General features: G+C 41.8%; 1 protein-coding gene across 6 annotated transcripts in view; it reads right to left on the minus strand.

Annotated features, from left to right (window-relative positions):
- Positions 1-19,090, minus strand: part of ANKRD6 (ankyrin repeat domain 6) — a gene marked incomplete at its 3' end in the record, with an annotated part of 202,261 nt that overhangs the window by 3,502 nt on the left and 179,669 nt on the right. For all 6 annotated transcript variants that reach the window (XM_082475783.1, XM_082475784.1, XM_082475782.1 and 3 more), the window contains 2 exons: positions 1,110-1,223; positions 277-403 (listed from right to left, as the gene is read on the minus strand). In XM_082475783.1, coding sequence (XP_082331909.1) covers positions 277-403; positions 1,110-1,223 — 241 coding nt within the window. The remainder of the gene's footprint in view (positions 1-276; positions 404-1,109; positions 1,224-19,090) is intronic.

Below are 19,090 nucleotides of genomic sequence, written 5' to 3' on the forward strand. Positions count from 1 at the left end.
CATCAAGGTTGCACTGCTATCACGGATCAACAATTCTTTTATTCCTTCATTCAGATATTTCTGAACACTTAAATAGGAGTGCTTTATTACTGTATAGGAACTGTGTATACAGTAGTGAGCAAAGCATGGTCCTTGCCCCTACAGAGTTCACATTACAATCCAGTGTTTCCCGCAGCCCTGTCACACAGCCTGCCTTCAGATGCAGAAGAGAACGCGACCGGGGGGTTTCATCACCTTTGGATGGAAGGGCTCTCTCTGCATGTTGGTGTCGGTTACCTGTGGAGGACTCGCAAGTGGATGGTGTGGATTTAGTCCTGGAGGCCCTAGAATCTCCAGAAAGCTTCAGCTCCAGATTCTGAATCTTTAACATGCACCAAGTTTTTAATTCATCCACCAAGGACATCTAAAAAAACCCCACAAGTTAGTACACAAATCATCAGGAGACTTTGATACATGGCTTATGAATTAAAAACCTCAAGAATGTGGACTTTACGACTGTGATAGGCTCTTTTCTGGACAAGCCCCAAAGTTTTGGATTACCCGCCTCCCACAGGCCACACGGCCTTCTCTGTTGGCCCTCTGAAGCCCAGGATTCACCCAGCGCCCAAGCCAATAGCTAACTATGATCTTCATTAAGTGACTTAGAGACACCTTAGACGCCAACAGCCAAAGCTTCCCACGGCTTCCACACCAAGCACATCTGGCTGCTAGGAGCATGAACTCACTCACACGCTCACAAGTATACTCATTTCATGTCTGCTGTCCAGGGTGGACCACAAACTGCCTGAGGGCAGGAACCCAATCTTGTGCAGGCCCAGCAGGGGCACGATACATAGCACTGATCCAGGGCGGAGCTCGGCTTTCCCAGCACGTTCTACAAACTGCACGGCCTCCACCTCCTGCCAGCACATTCAGCCGCAAACAGGAACCAAACTCCAGGCTCCTTCCTACTGACTTCATTTCAGGTTATAAAAATGGCACGCTCTTTGACGCAAACGCTTTTAGGGGATCTCGGCCTGGGAGTTTTCAATGATGGGCCCGAGTCCCTTGACTCGGGGGGAAAAGAGTGGCAAATCGCAGGGTCAGCACGGACAGATCCGGGTTTTCACCTGCCGTTTCTCTCCCTCATGCTTCTCTGAGTCCGAGTGCTGCTGCAGGCGGTTCAGGCACTCCGTCCTCTCTGCTGAGAGTCGCTCAACCATCAGCTTGTCCAGAACCCGCATCTAGGATTCAATGGGCAAAGGGTGAGTGACTGAGATGATCTAAGGATGGGACCTGGCATCCTGACTCCCGAGGCGGGCTCAGGAGTACCAAAGCAAGGGCCAGACAGAAGGTAAGCACACCTCCACTCCTCAGCCGAGTCTTTTCCCGAGGCATTCATGGAACTCTGATTTTCCAGAATTCCTGAGCATGTTTTTGTGTAGGCCAAAGCTTCTTTCTTTTTCTCATTTAAAAGTCCTGAGGGGTTTAAGAGACTATATATACACAGTAAATATACAACTTGAGCCAACACAGTCCTGGTAGGTAAAAGAGAATCTGTATGGGTCTTAGAACATTATTGCCAAGACTAATACTGCAAGGAAAAACTATGTCAAGGAGTATGGAGCTACCCCAACTCCCCCTTTTAAAAAATTGTTTTTTTAATCCCCCTTCCCCTTTTTAAATGTCAGTGGCTGCCCAAGAGGAAATGAAAGAAGCTGAATAGTCAGGGCTTTCATCCAGCTTTCCCAGTGAACAAATCCTCTTGGCCCTTCACTGAAAGTAGTCAAAGCACATGTGAAGAAGGTTGTGGACGGAGTTCAAAGGGATTGCTTCAAGGGACTTCCCTGGCGGTCCAATGGTTAGGACTCTTCGCTTTCACTGCCAAGGGTGCGGGTTCGATCCCTGGTCAGGCACCACAAGCCGCATGACCGAAACAAGCAAACAAACAAACAAAAAAAGGGACTGTTTCAGGGAGTAAATGACTGTCACCTTCCAATCATGTGCCCCTCTGTGCTCCCCTAGCTGGACACTTCCTGTAGGGCTCTAACACCCAATGGGGCCACACTCCCACTGCCTGACAAGGGCCAAAGCAGAGAAGGGAACCGTTGTGAGCGGGAGCCAGCCATGGAGGGCTCAGCGGCAGCGTCCTCTCCTGTCGGGGACGCAGCTGACGCTCCACACTCAGATGTTCATAATAAAAAAGCAGCAGGGCTTCCCTGGTGGCGCAGTGGTTGAGAATCTGCCTGCCAATGCAGGGGACACGGGTTCGAGCCCTGGTCTGGGAAGATCCCACATGCTGCGGAGTACCTGGGTCCATGAGCCACAATTACTGAGCCTGCGCGTCTGGAGCCTGTGCTCCGCAACAAGAGAGGCCGCGATAGTGAGAGGCCTGCGCACCGCGATGAAGAGAGGCCCCCGCTCGCCGCAACTAGAGAAAGCCCTCGCAGAGAAACAAAGACCCAGCACAGCCATAAAATAAATAAATAAATTAATTAATTAAATAAAAAAATCTTAAAAAAAAAAAAAAAGCAGCAGGAGTTCTGCAGATGCAGTGAGCACCTCCTGCTTGGTCTCTTCAGCCCTCACGTTCTTCTGTGAACTGCTCTTTGCCTGTTTTCTAGGACTGGCCTGCTCCGCCACCTCCTGCCCCCTGCACGGACGGATGGCTCGGCCGAGAGCACCCAAGTGGATACGCGGATGTGTTCCTGGGGCACGGCTGACTGGTCCGGGCATGCGCGCCTGACTCAGGCTGGACCAGAGTCCTTCCCCTGAGATCTGGAATTAGGACTAAGATTCTACATCCCAATCTGTCACCTTCTTTGAACCAAAGAGAGGTCCTTGAGACATCCCAGCACTCACCTAATGCATTCCTCTCTGGGCTTGAGCTGGCTGAAGTGACGTTTTATTTACAAAACGGTCGTATCTATTATGGCTCAAAGATTTTTTAAATGGGCTTTCTATGAAATGCAAATAACAAACCTTAAAAATGTTCAATTTCACCAGTAAACAAGGAAGTAAAAATTACACAGTCAAATGTCCTTAATCAATTGGGAAAAACTTAAAAAAAAATGCTAACATTAAATGATGGCAGAAGTTGGAGGCTCAGATACTGCTGGTAGGATATAAATTGGTACAACCTTTCAATTAAGTAGCTTGCCAAAATTTATCAAGAGCCTTAAACATACTCTTAACTTTGGACCCAATTATCCTAATTCTGAGCAAATAACCTCAGAAGCAATCAAAAGTTTATGCACATAAATGTTCACAGCATTTATTTGAGTGAAAAACTATAGGCAACTTCAGTGTCTAACAAAAGGAATGTTTAAATACATTATGTTGTATTAATATGCCGGAATACTATGAAGCCAAGGACATGGGAAAGTGCTCATGATATAAAATTCAGTGAAAAAAGCAGGAAGCAAAAGTATGTGTATACTAATCATTAGAGAAGTACACATCAAAACTACAATGAGGTATCACCTCACACCAGTCAGAATGACCATCATTAAAAAAATCTACAAACAATAAATGCTGGAGAGGGTGTGGAGAAAAGGGGACCCTCTTGCACTGCTGGTGGGAATGTAAATTGATACAGCCACTATGGAGAACAGTATGGAGGCTCCTTAAAAAACTAAAAATAGAACTACCATACGACCCAGCAATCCCACTACTGGGCATATACCCTGAGAAAACCATAATTCAAAATGAGTCACATACCACAATGTTCACTGCAGCTCTATTTACAATAGCCAGGACATGGAAACAACCTAAGTGTCCATCAACAGATGAATGGATAAAGAAGATGTGGCACATATATACAATGGAATATTACTCAGCCATAAAAAGAAACGACATTGAGTTATTTGTAGTGAGGTGGATGGACCTAGAGACTGTCATACAGAGTGAAGTAAGTCAGAAAGAGAAAACCAAATACTGTATGCTAACACATATATATGGAATCTAAAGGGAAAAAAAAGTGGTTCTGAAGAACCTAGGGGCAGGACAGGAATAAAGATGCAGACGTAGAGAATGGACTTGAGGACATAGGGAGGGGGAAGGGTAAGCTGGGACGAAGTGAGAGGGGGCAAGGACATATATACACTACCAAACGTAAAATACATAGCTAGTGGGAGGCAGCCGCATGGCACAGGGAGGCAGCTCAGTGCTTTGCGACCGACCACCTAGAGGCGTGGGATAGGGAGGGTGGGAGGAAGACACAACAGGGAGGAGATATGGGGATATATGTATATGTATAACTGATTCACTTTGTTATAAAGCAGAAACTAACACACCATTGTAAAGCAATTATACTCCAATAAAGATGTTAAAAAAAAGTATGTGTATATCTCCTCGCACAGAAACAGTACACTGCCATTAAAAAGCACACCGTAGCTCTACAAGTCTAAGATGTACTACTAAATTAAAAAGCTGCAAAAAAAAAAAAAAAAAAAGCACAGTATAGTTCCATTTTTGTTTAAAAGGGAAAATTAGTAAGGTTATATCTGTAAAAGAAAAAACCTATGGGAAAATTCACAGTAATGGAAGGGATCTCTGGGGAGTGTCACTATGAAAATAGTTCTGTAGGTGGAATGTGGAATGTTTTTCCCAATGAACATGTGTTATTTTATAAGCTCTTAAAAGTTTTTCCCATGTAAAAACCTGTTATCTGTCACACATTTCTTATTAATTACAAAGGGAAAGTGTACCTTTACAATGGAAAGAGATGGTGGTTACCAGGTTAGCCAAATAAGACATCCTGACATTTGTCTCTTCTGATGTGATGTAATTTGAAGTTTACACAGTTAAATATGATGTATTCTTGCCGAAAATATTTAACCATTGGTCTCAAACTTTAGGTTTTTACCAGCATCACCTGGAGGTCCTGTTAAAACAGGTGGCTAGACCCCGCCCCCCGAGTTTTATTCACAGTTAAATTCAGTAGATTTGGAATGAGGCCCAAGAATTTGCATTTCTTCCCCACAAGTCCCCAAATGATGTTGCTGCTGCTGCTTCAGGGATGACGCTTTGAGGATTACTGCTCTAGACCTAACTTTCAGAAATACAGGGATAGAGAAAGAAGTTAAATAACACCATGAAGAAACTGTCAGACAAATCCAGAATATAAAACATCTTATAGAACAAATGGCCTGGACTCTTTAAAAAGTTAATATTATGGAAGAAAACAGAAACTGCAAGAAGGAACCAGGGACTGCTCTAGATGAAACGAGACCACAGGGACCTAACACATAACATAAAAGCACAGAATATTCACTGGATGCTGGGCTGGGATTAAAAACAAAAACCAGCTATTAAAAAAAACATTTTGAGACGTCCCTGGTGGCACAGTGGTTAAGAATCTGCCTGCCGAGTCTGGAGAAGATGGTGGAAGAGTGAGACGTGGAGATCACCTTCCTCCCCACAAATACATCAGAAATACATCTACACGTGGAACAACTCCTACAGAACACCTACTGAACGCTGGCAAAAGACCTCAGACCTCCCAAAAGGCAAGAAACTCCCCACGAACCTGGGTAGGGCAAAACAGAAAAAACAGAGACAGAAGAATAGGGACGGGACCTGCACCAGTGGGAGGGAGCTGTGAAGGAGGAAAGGTTTCCACACACTAGGAGCCCCTTCGCGGGCGGAGACTGCGGGTGGCAGAGGGGGGAGCATCGGAGCCACGGAGGAGAGCGCAGCCACAGGGGTGCGGAGGGCAAAGCGGAGAGATTCCCGCACAGAGGCTCGGTGCCGAGCAACACTCACCAGCCCGAGAGGCTTGTCTGCTCACCCGCCGGGGTGGGCGGGGGCTGGGAGCTGAGGCTCGGGCTTCGGTCGGATCCCAGGGAGAGGACTGGGGTTGGCGGCGTGAACACAGCCTGAAGGGGCTAGTGCACCACAGCTGGCCGGGAGGGAGTCCGCGAAAAAGTCTGGAGCTGCCGAAGAGGCAAGAGACATTTTCTTGCCTCTTTGTTTCCTGGTGCGCGAGGAGAGGGGATTCAGAGCGCCGCTTAAAGGAGCTCCAGAGACGGGCGCGAACTGCAGCTATCAGCGCGGACCCCAGAGATGGGCATGAGACGCTAAGGCTGCTGCTGCCGCCACCAAGAAGCCTGTGTGCAAGCACAGGTCACTATGCACATCTCCCCTCCCGGGAGCCTGTGCAGCCCGCCACTGCCAGGGTCCCGTGATCCGGGGACAAGTTCTCCGGAAGAACGCACAGCACGCCTCAGGCTGGTGCAACGTCACGCCGGCCTCTGCCACCGCAGGCTCACCCCGCATCCGTACCCCTCCCTACCCGCGGCCAGAGTGAGCCAGAGCCCCCGAAGCAGTTGCTCCTTTAACCCCGTCCTGTCTGAGCAAAGAACAGACGCCCTCAGGCGACCTACACGCAGAGGCGCGGCCAAATCCAAAGCTGAACCCTGGGAGCTGTGCGAACAAAGAAGAGAAAGGGAAATCTCTCCCAGCAGCCTCAGGAGCAGCGGATTAAATCTCCACAATCAACTTGATGTACCTGCATCTGTGGAATACCTGAATAGACAGCGAATCATCCTGAGTTGAGGAGGTGGACTTTGGGAGCAAAATATATTATTTTTTCCCCTTTTCCTCTTTTTGTGAGTGTATATGTGTATGCTTCTGTGTGAGATTTTGTCTGTATAGCTTTGCTTTCACCATTTGTCCTAGGATTCTGTTTTTTTTTTCTTTTTTAAATTTTTTTCATAATAATTATTTTTTATTTTAATAACTTTATTTTATCCTACTTTATTTTATTTTATCCTCTTTCTTTCTATTTTTTCTCCCTTTTATTCTGAGCCATGTGGGTGAAAGGCTCTTGGTGCTCCAGCCAGGCATCAGGGCTGTGCCTCTGAGGTGGGAGAGCCACCTTCAGGACACTGGTCCACAAGAGACCTCCCAGCTCCACGTAATACCAAACGGCAAAAATCTCCCAGAGATCTCCATCTCAACACCAAGACCCAGCTTCACTCAATGACCAGCAAGCTACAGTGCTGGACACCCTATGCCAAACAACTAGCAAGACAGGAACACAGCCCCATCCATTAGAAGAGAGGCTGCCTAAAATCGTAATAAGGCCACAGACGCCCCAAAACACACCACCAGACGTGGACTTGCCCACCAGAAAGACAAGATCCAGCCTCATCCACCAGAACACAGGCACTAGTCTCCTCCACCAGGAAGCCTACACAACCCACTGAACCAACCTTAGCCACTGGGACAGACACCAAAAACAACGGGAACTACGAACCTGCAGCCTGCGAAAAGGAGACCCCAATCACAGTAAGATAAGCAAAATGAGAAGACAGAAAAACACACAGCAGATGAAGGAGCAAGGTAAAACCCCACCAGACCTAACAAATGAAGAGGAAATAGGCAGTCTACCTGAAAAAGAACTCAGAATAATGATAGTAAAGATGATCCAAAATCCTGGAAATAGAACAGAGAAAATGCAAGAAACATTTAACAAGGACCTACAAGAACTAAAGAGGAAACAAGCAATGATGAACAACACAATAAATGAAATTAAAAATACTCTAAAAGGGATCAATAGCAGAATAACTGAGGCAGAAGAACGGATAAGTGACCTGGAAGATAAAATAGTGGAAATAACTACTGCAGAGCAGAATAAAGAATGAAAAGAATTGAGGACAGTCGCAGAGACCTCTGGGACAACATTAAACGCACCAACATTCGGATTATAGGGGTCCCAGAAGAAGAGGAGAAAAAGAAAGGGACTGAGAAAATATTTGAAGAGATTCTAGTTGAAAACTTCCTTAATATGGGACAGGAAATAGTCAATCAAGTCCAGGAAGCGCAGAGAGTCCCATACAGGATAAATCCAAGGAGAAACACGCCAAGACACACATTAATCAAACTATCAAAAATTAAATACAAAGAAAAATATTAAAAGCATCAAGGGAAAAACAAATAACATAGAAGGGAATCCCCATAAGGTTAACAGCAGATATTTCAGCAGAAACTCTGAAAGCCAGAAGGGAGTGGCAGGACATATTTAAAGTGATGAAGGAGAAAAACCTACAACCAAGATTACTCTACCCAGCAAGGATCTCATTTAGATTTGATGGAGAAATTAAAAACTTTACAGACAAGCAAAAGCTGAGAGAGTTCAGCACCACCAAACCAGCTTTAAAACAAATGCTAAAGGAACTTCTCTAGGCAAGAAACACAAGAGAAGGAAAACACCTACAATAACAAACCCAAAACAATTAAGAAAATGGGAATAGGAACATACATACTGATAATTACCTTAAATGTAAATGGATTAAATGATCCCACCAAAAGACACAGACTGGCTGAATGGATACAAAAACAAGACCCGTATATATGCTATCTACAAGAGACCCACTTCAGACCTAGGGACACATACAGACTAAAAGTGAGGGGATGGAAAAAGATATTCCATGCAAATGGAAATCAAAAGAAAGCTGGAGTAGCAATTCTCATATTAGACAAAATAGACTTTAAAATAAAGACTATTACAAGAGACAAAGAAGGACACTACATAATGATCAAGGGATCAATCCAAGAAGAAGATATAACAATTGTAAATATTTATGCACCCAACATAGGAGCACCTCAATACATAAGGCAAATAATAACAGCCATAAAAGGGGAAATTGACAGTAACACAATAAGAGTAGGGAACTTTAACACCCCACTTTCACCAATGGACAGATCATCAAAAATGAAAATAAATAAGGAAACACAAGCTTTAAATGATACATTAAACAAGATGGACTTCATTGATATTTATAAGACATTCCATCCCAAAACAACAGAATACACATTTTTCTCAAGTGCTCATGGAATATTCTCCAGGATAGAGCATACCTTGGGTCACAAATCAAGCCTTGGTAAATTTAGAAAACTGAAATCGTAGCAAGTATCTTTTCTGACCACAACGCTATAAGACTAGATATCAATTACAGGAAAAGATATGTAAAAAATACAAACACATGGAGGCTAAACAATACACTACTTAATAACCAAGAGATCACTGAAGAAATCAAAAAACACCTAGAAACAAATGACAATGAAAACACGACGACCCGAAACCTATGGGATGCAGCAAAAGCAGTTCTAAGAGGGAAGTTTATAGCAATACAATCCTACCTTAAGAAACAGGAAACATCTAAAATAAACAACCTAACCTTGCACCTAAAGCAATTAGAGAAAGAAGAACAAAAAAACCCCATAGTTAGCAGAAGGAAAGAAATCTTAAAGATCAGATCACAAATAAATGAAAAAGAAATGAAGGAGATGATAGCAAAGATGAGTAAAACTAAAAGCTGGTTCTTTGAGAAGATAAATAAAATTGATAAACCATTAGCCAGACTCATCAAGAAAAAAAGGGAGAAGACTCAAATCAATAGAATTAGAAATGAAAAAGGAGAAATAATAACTGACACTGCAGAAATACAAAGGATCATGAGAGATTACTACAAGCAACTCTATGCCAATAAAATGGACAACCTGGAAGAAATGGACAAATTCTTAGAAATGCACAACCTGCCGAGGCTGAACCAGGAAGAAATAGAAAATAGGAACAGACCAATCACAAGCACTGAAATTGAAACTGTGATTAAAAATCTTCCAACAAACAAAAGCCCAGGACAAGATGGCTTCACAGGCGAATTCTATCAAACATTTAGAGAAGAGCTAACACCTATCCTTCTCAAACTCTTCCAAAATATAGCAGAGGGAGGAACACTCCCAAACTCATTCTACGAGGCCACCATCACCCTGATACCAAAACCAGACAAAGATGTCACAAAGAAAGAAAACTACAGGCCAACGTCACTGATGAACATAGATGCAAAAATCCTCAACAAAATACTAGCAAACAGAATCCAACAGCACATTAAAAGGATCATACACCATGATCAAGTGGGGTTGATCCCAGGAATGCAAGGATTCTTCAATATACGCAAATCAATCAACATGATACACCATATTAAATTGAAGGATAAAAACCATATGCTCATCTCAATGGATGCAGAGAAAGCTTTCGACAAAATTCAACACCCATTATGATAAAAACCCTGCAGAAAGTAGGCATAGAGGGAACTCTCCTCAACATAATAAAGGCCATATATGACAAACCCACAGCTAACATCGTCCTCAATGGTGAAAAACTGAAACCATTTTCACTAAGACCAGTAACAAGACAAGGTTGCCCACTCTCACCACATTATTCAACATAGTTTTGGAAGTCCTAGCCATGGCAATCAGAGAAGAAAAAGAAAGAAAAGGAATCCAAATCGGAAAAGAAGAAGTAAAGCTGTCACTGTTTGCAGATGACATGATACTATACATACAGAATCCTAAAGATGCTACCAGAAAACTACTAGAGCTAATCAATGAATTTGGTAAAGTAGCAGGATACAAAATTAATGCACAGAAATCTCTTGCATTCCTATACACTGATGATGAAAAATCTGAAAGTGAAATTAAGAAAACACTCCCATTTACCATTGCAAGAAAAAGAATAAAATATCTAGGAATAAACCTACCTAAGGAGACAACACACCTGTATGCAGAAAATTATAAGACACTGATGAAAGAAATTAAAGATGATACAAATAGATGGAGAGATATACCATGTTCTTGGATTGGAAGAATCAACATTGTGAAAATGACTATACTACCCAAAGCAATCTACAGATTCAATGGAATCCCTATCAAACTACCACTGGCATTTTTCACAGAACTAGAACAAAAAATTTCACAATTTGTATGGAAACACAAAAGACCCCGAATAACCAAAGCAATCTTGAGAACGAAAAATGGAGCTGGAGGAATCAGGCTCCCTGACTTCAGACTATACTACAAAGCTACAGTAATCAAGACAGTATGGTACTGGCACAAAAACAGAAATATAGATCAATGGAACAGGATAGAAAGCCCAGAGATAAACTCACACACATATGGACACCTTATCTTTGATAAAGGAGGCAAGAATATACAGTGGAGAAAAGACAGCCTCTTCAATAAGTGGTGCTGGGAAAACTCGACAGCTACATGTAAAAGAATGAAATTAGAACACTCCCTAACACCATACACAAAAATAAACTCAAAATGGATTCGAGACCTAAGTGTAAGGCCAGACACTATCAAACTCTTAGAGGAAAACATAGGCAGAACACTGTATGACATAAATCACAGCAAGATCCTTTTTGACCCACCTCCTAGAGAAATGGAAATAAAAACAAAAATAAACAAATAGGACCTAATGAAACTTCAAAGCTTTTGCACAGCAAAGGAAACCATAAACAAGACCAAAGACAACCCTCAGAATGGGAGAAAATATTTGCAAATGCAGCAACTGACAAAGGATTAATCTCCAAAATTTACAAGTAGCTCATGCAGCTCAGTAACAAAAAAACAAACAACCCGATCCAAAAATGGGCAGAAGACCTAAATAGACATTTCTCCAAAGAAGATATACAGATTGCCAACAAACACATGAAAGAATGCTCAACATCATTAATTATTAGAGAAATGCAAATCAAAACTACAATGAGATATCATCTCACACTGGTCAGAATGGCCATCCTCAAAAAATCTAGAAACAATAAATGCTGGAGAGGGTGTGGAGAAAAGGGAACCCTCTTGCACTGTTGGTGGGAATGCAAATTGATACAGCCACTATGGAGAACAGTATGGATGTTCCTTAAAAAACAAAAATTAGAATTACCATATGACCCAGCAATACCACTACTGGGCATATACCCTGAGAAAACCATAATTCAAAAAGAGTCATGTACCACAATGTTAATTGTAGCTCTATTTACAATAGCCAGGACATGGAAGCAACCTAAGTGTCCATCAACAGATGAATGGATAAAGAAGATGTGGCACATATATACAATGGAATATTACTCAGCCATAAAAAGAAACGAAACTGAGTTATTTGTAGTGAGGTGGATGGACCTAGAGACCGTCATACAGAGTGAAGTAAGTCACAAAAAGAAAAACAAATACTGTATGCCAACACATATATATGGAATTTAAGAAAGAAAAAAAAAAAAGGTCATGAAGAACCTAGGGGTAAGACGGGAATAAAGACACAGACCTACTAGAGAATGGACTTGAGGATATGGGGAGGGGGAAGGGTAAACTGTGACAAAGTGAGAGAGTGGCATGGACATATATACACTACCAAACGTAAAATAGATAGCTAGTGGGAAGCAGCCGCATAGCACAGGGAGATCAGCTCGGTGGTTTGTGATCACCTAGAGGGTTGGGATAGGGAGGGTGGGAGGGAGGGAGGGAGACGCAAGAGGGAAGAGATATGGGAACATATGTATAACTGATTCACTTTGTTATAAAGCAGAAACTAACACACCATTGTAAAGCAATTACACTCCAATAAAGATGTTAAAAAAAAAATAAAGAATCTGCCGGCCAATGCAGGGGACACGGGTTCGAGCCCTGGTCTGGGAAGATCCCACATGCCCTGGAGCAACAAAGCCTGTGCACCACAACTACTGAGCCTGCGCTCTAGAGCCCATGCTCCGCAACAAGAGAAGCCACCATGATGAGAAGCCTGCACACCGCAACAAAGAGTAGCACCTGCTCGCCACAACTAGAGAAAGCCTGTGCGCAGCACTGAAGACACAGCCAAAAATAAAAAATAGTAAAACAAAACAAAACAAAACAAAAATTTTGGGAGAATTGAGAAAATCTGAATATGGATGGATATTATGCAATTAGTGTTAATTTTCTCAGATGTGAAAATGGTACTGTGTTAGGAAGGACAAAATCCTCATTCTTAGTCGATGTGCTCTGGAGTACTTAGAGGTGAGGGGTCAGGACAGTCTACAGCTAAATCTCAAACAGTTCAGCAAGAGAACAAAAAGTGTGTGTGAGAGAGACAAAGCAAACGTGGCAACATAGTATCGACTGGTTGAACTTAGGTGAAGAGTGAACAAGCATTCATTAAGCTATCATTTCACCTTTTCTGTATGTATGCCAACTTTCAAAATAAAGTTGGAAAAATAAAACCAGACAGACACGGTTATATTACTTTAGTGTACAGTGGGAAAGGGGTGTAAAGCACACAGAGTTAAAGACTGGAAGGAAATAAACCCAAACATTAATAGTGCTTTCTCATCATAGTGGGCTTATAGGTGATTTATTTTCCTTCCTAGTTTTCATATTTTTAAAAAATGCTCCATAATGAGTATATGTTATTTTTATAATCAGAAGCAATTTGAACATGCTCCTAAAAAATGTTAAGTTAATGCCTTTAAAGGAATCACACATCATCTGGAAGATGGCGGAGTAGAAGGATGTGCTCTCACTCCCTCTTGCAAGAGCACCAGAATCACAACTAACTGCTGAACGATCATCGACAGGAAGACACTGGAACTCACCAAAACAGATATCCCACATCCAAAGACAAAGGAGAAGCCACAATGAGAGAGTCGGAGGGGCGCAACCACAATACAATCAAACCCCATAACTGCTAGGTGGGTGACTCACAAACTGGAGAACACTTATACCACAGAAATCCACCCACTGGAGTGAAGGTTCTGAGCCCCACGTCAGGCTTCCCAACCTGGGGGTCCGGCAAAGGAAGGAGGAATTCCTAGAGAATCAGACTTTGAAACCTAGCAGGATTTGATTGCAGGACTTCGACAAGACTCGGGGGAAACAGAGACTCCACTCTTGGAGGGCACACACCAAGTATTGTGTGCATCAGGACCCAGGGGAAGGAGCAGTGACCCCATAGGAGACTGAACCAGACCTACCTGGCAGTGTTGGAGGGTCTCCTGCAGAGGCAGGGGGTGGCTGTGGCTCACCACGTGGACAAGGACACTGGCAGCAGAAGTTCTGGGAAGTACTCCTTGGCATGAGCCCTCCCAGAGTCCACCATTAGCCCCACCAAAGAGCTCAGGTAGGCTCCAGTGTTGGGTCGCCTCAGGCCAAACAACCAAGAGGGAGGGAACCCAGCCCCACCCATCAGCAGACAAGCAGATTAAAGTTTTACTGAGCTCTGCCCACAAGAGCAACACCCAGCTCTACCCACCACCAGTCCCTCCCCATCAGGAAACTTGCACAAGCCTCTTAGATACCCTCACCCACCAGAGGGCAGACAGCAGAAGCAAGAAGAACTACAATCCTGCAGCCTGTGGAACAAAAACCACATTCATAGAAAGACAGACAAGATGAAAAGGTAGAGGGCTATGTATCAGATGAAAGAACAAGATAAAACCCCAGAAAAACACCTAAATGAAGTAGAGATAGGCAACCTTCCAGAAAAAGAATTCAGAATAATGATAGTGAAGATGATCCAGGACCTCGGAAAAAGAATGGAGGCAAAGATTGAGAAGATGCAAGAAGTGTTTAACCAAGACCTAGAAGAATTAAAGAACAAACAAACAGAGATGAACAATACAATAACTGAAATGAAAACGACACTAGAAGGAATCAATAGCAGAATAACTGAGGCAGAAGAACGGATAAGTGACCTGGAAGACAGAATGGTGGAATTCACTACTGTGGAACAGACTAAAGAAAAAAGAATGAAAAGAAATGAAGACAGCCTAAGAGACCTCTGGGACAACATTAAACACAACAACATTCACATTATAGGGGCCCCAGAAGGAGAAGAGAGAGAGAGAAAGGACCCGAGAAAACATTTGAAAACATTATAGTCAAAAACTTCCCTAACATGGCAAAGGAAATAGCCACTCAAGTCCAGGAAGTGCAGAGAGTCCCATACAGGATAAACCCAAGGAGAAACATGCCGAGACACACAGTAATCAAACTGGCAAAAATTAAAGACAAAGAAAAATTATTGAAAGCAGCAAGGGAAAAATGACAACATACAAGGGAACTCCCATAAGGTTAACAGCTGATTTCCCAGCAGAAACTCTACAAGCCTGAAGGCAGTGGCATGACATATTCAAAGTGATGAAAGGGAAGAACCTACAACCAAGATTACTCTACCCAGCAAGGATCCATTCAGATTCAACGGAGAAATCAAAAGCGTTACACACAAGCAAAAGCTAAGAGGATTCAGCACCACCAAACCAGCTCTACAACAAATGCTAAAGGAACTTCTCTAAGTGGGAAACACAAGAGAAGAAAAGGACCTACAAAAACAAACCCCAAACAATTAAGAAAATGGTCATAGGAACATACATATCAATAATTACCTTAAACGTGAATGGATTAAATGCTCCAACCAAAAGACACAGGCTTGCTGGATGGATACAAAAACAAGACCCATATATATGCTGTCTACAAGAGACCCACTTCACACCTAGGGACACATACGGACTGAAAGTGAGGGGATGGAAAAAGATATTCCATGCAAATGGAAATCAAAAGAAAGCTGGAGTAGCAATACTCATATCAGCTAAAATAGACTTTAAAATAAAGAATGTTACAAGAGACAAGGAAGGACACTACATAATGATCAAGGGATCAATCCAAGAAGAAGATCTAACAATTATAAATATATATGCACCCAACATAGGAGCACCACCTCAATACATAAGGCAACTGCTAACGGCTATAAAAGAGGAAATCGACAGTAACACAGTAATAGTGGGGGACTTTAACACTTTACTTACACCAATGGACAGATCATCCAAACAGAAAATTAATAAGGAAACACAAGTTTTAAATGACACAACAGACCAGATAGATTTAATTGATATTTATAGGACATTCCATCCAAAGACAGCAGATTACACTTTCTTCTCAAGTGCGCACGGAACATTCTCCAGGACAGATCGCATCTTGGGTCACAAATCAAGCCTCAGTAAATTTAAGAAAATTGAAATCATATCAAGCATCTTATCTGACCACAACGCTGTGAGATTAGTATCAATTACAGGGACAAAAACATAAACAACACAAATACATGGACGCTAAACAATATGTTACTAAATAACCAACGGATCACTGAAGAAATCAAAGAGCAAATCAAAAAATACCTAGAGACAAATGACAATGAAACCACGATGATCCAAAACCTATGGGATGCAGCAAAAGCAGTTCTAAGAGGGAAGTTTATAGCAATACAAGCCTACCTCAAGAAACAAGAAAAATCTCTAATAAACAATCTAACCTTACACCTAATGGAACTAGAGAAAGAACAACAAACAAAACCCAAAGTTAGCAGAAGGAAAGAAATCATAAAGATCAGATCAGAAATAAATGAAATAGAAACAAAGAAAACAATAGCAAAGATCAATAAAACTAAAAGCTGGTTCTTTGAGAAGATAAACAAAATTGATAAGCCATTAACCAGACTCATCAAGAAAAAGGAGGACTCAAATCAATAAAATTAGAAATGAAAAAGGAGAAGTTACAACAGACACCGCAGAAATACAAAGCATCCTAAGAGACTACTACAAGCAACTCTATGCCAATAAAATGGACAACCTGGAAGAAACGGACAAATTCTTAGAAAGGTATAACCTTCCAAGACTGAACCAGGAAGAAACAGAAAATATGAACAGACCAATTACAAGTAATGAAATTGAAACTGTGATTAAAAATCTTCCAACAAACAAAAGTCCAGGACCAGATGGCTTCACAGGTGAATTCTATCAAACATTTAGAGAAGAGCTAATAACACCACCCATCCTTCTCAAACTCTTCCAAAAATTTGCAGAGGAAGGAACACTCCCAAACTCATTCTATGAGGCCACCATCATGCTGATACCAAAACCAGACAAAGATATTACAGACCAATATCATTCATGAATACAGATGCAAAAATCCTCAACAAAATACTAGCAAACAGAATCCAACAACACAGTAAAAGGATCATACACCACGATCAAGTGGGATTTATCCCAGGGATGCAAGGATTCTTCACTATACGCAAATCAATCAATGTGATACACCATATTAACAAACTGAAGAATAAAAACCATATGATCATCTCAATAGATGCAGAAAAAGCTTCTGACAAAATTCAACACCAATTTATGAAAAAAACTCTCCAGAAAGTGGGTATAGAGGGAACCTACCTCAACATAATACAGGCCATATACAACAAACCCACAGCAAACATCATTCTCAATGGTGGAAAACTGAAAGCATTTCCTCTAAGATCAGGAACAAGACAAGGATGTCCACTCTCACCACTATTATTCAACATAGTTTTGGAAGTCCTAGCCATGGCAATCAGAAAAGAAAAAGAAATAAAAGGAATCCAAATTGGAAAAGAAGAAGTAAAACTGTCACTGTTTGCAGATGACATGATACTATACATAGAAAATCCTAAAGATGCCACCAGAAAACTACTAGAGCTAATCAATGAATTTGGTAAAGTTGCAGGATACAAAATTCATGCACAGAAATCTCTTGCATTCCTATACACTAATGATGAAAAATCTGAAAAAGAAATTAAGGAAGCGTTCCCATTTACCACTGCAACAACAAGAATAAAATACCTAGGAATAAACCTATCTAGGGAGACAAAAGACCTGTATGCAGAAAACTATAAGACACTGATGAAAGGGATTAAAGATGATACAAACAGATGGAGAGATATACCATGTTCTTGGATTGGAAGAATCAGTACTGTGAAAATGACTATATTACCCAAAGCAATCTACAGATTCAGTGCAATCCCTATCAAATTACCAATGGCATTTTTTACAGAACTAGAACAAAAAATCTTAAAATTTGTATGGAGACACAAAACACCCCGAATAGCCAAAGCGTTCTCGAGGGAAAAAAATGGAGCTGGAGGAATGACTCTCTGACTTCAGACTATACTACAAAGATACAGTAATCTAGACAATATGGTACTGGCACAAAAACAGAAATATAGATCAATGGAACAGGGTAGAAAGCCCAGAGATAAACCCACACACCTGTGGTCAACTAATCTATGACAAGGGAGGCAAGGATATAAAATGGAGAAAAGACAGTCTCTTCAATAAGTGGTACTGGGAAAACTGGACAGCTACACGTAAAAGAATTAAATTAGAACACTTCCTAACACCATACACAAAAATAAACTCAAAATGGATTAAAGACCTAAATGTAAGATCAGATACTATCAAACTCTTAGAGGAAAACATAGGCAGAACACTCTATGACATAAATCACTGCAAGATCCTTTTTGACCCACCTCCTAGAGTAATGGAAATAAAAACAAAAATAAACAAATGGGACCTAATAAAACTTAAAAGCTTTCGCAAAGCAAAGCAAACTACAAACAAGATGAAAAGACAACCCTCAGAATGGGAGAAAATATTTGCAAACGAAACAACTGACAATGGATTAATCTCCAAAATATACAAGCAGCTCATGCAGCTCAATATCAAAAAAACAAACAACCCGATCCAAAAATGGGCAGAAGACCTAAATAGATATTTCTCCAAAGAAGATATACAGATTGCCAACAAACACATGAAAGGATGCTCAACATCACTAATCATTAGAGAAATGCAAATCAAAACTACAATGAGGTATCTCCTCACACCGGTCAGAATGGCCATCCTCAAAAAATCTACAAACAATAAATGCTGGAGAGGGTGTGGAGAAAAGGGAACCCTCTTGCACTGTTGGTGGGAATGTAAATGGATATAGCCACTATGGAGAACAGTATGGAGGTTCCTTAAAAAACTAAAAATAGGGGGCTTCCCTGGTGGTGCAGTGGTTGAGAATCTGCCTGCCAATGCAGGGTACACGGGTTCGAGCCCTGGTCTGGGAAGATCCCACATGCCGCGGAGCAACTAGGCCCGTGAGCCACAACTACTGAGCCTGCACGCCTGGAGCCTGTGCTCCGCAACAAGAGAGGCCGCGATAGTGAGAGGCCCGCGCCCCACAATGAAGAGTGGCCCCCACTTGCCGCAACTAGAGAAAGCCCTTGCACAGAAACGAAGACCCAACACAGCCATAAATAAATAAATAAATTTAAAAAAAACAAAAAACTAAAAATAGAATTAACATATGACACAGCAATCCCACTACTGGGCATATACCCTGAGAAAACCATAATTCAAAAAGACACATGCACCCCAATGTTCACTGCAGCACTATTTATAACAGCCAGGACATGGAAGCAACCTAAATGCCCATCGACAGACGAATGGAT

This window comes from Balaenoptera physalus, assembly GCF_965194825.1.
Source record: "Balaenoptera physalus genome assembly, chromosome: 9".
Classification (NCBI taxonomy): Eukaryota; Metazoa; Chordata; class Mammalia; order Artiodactyla; family Balaenopteridae; genus Balaenoptera; species Balaenoptera physalus.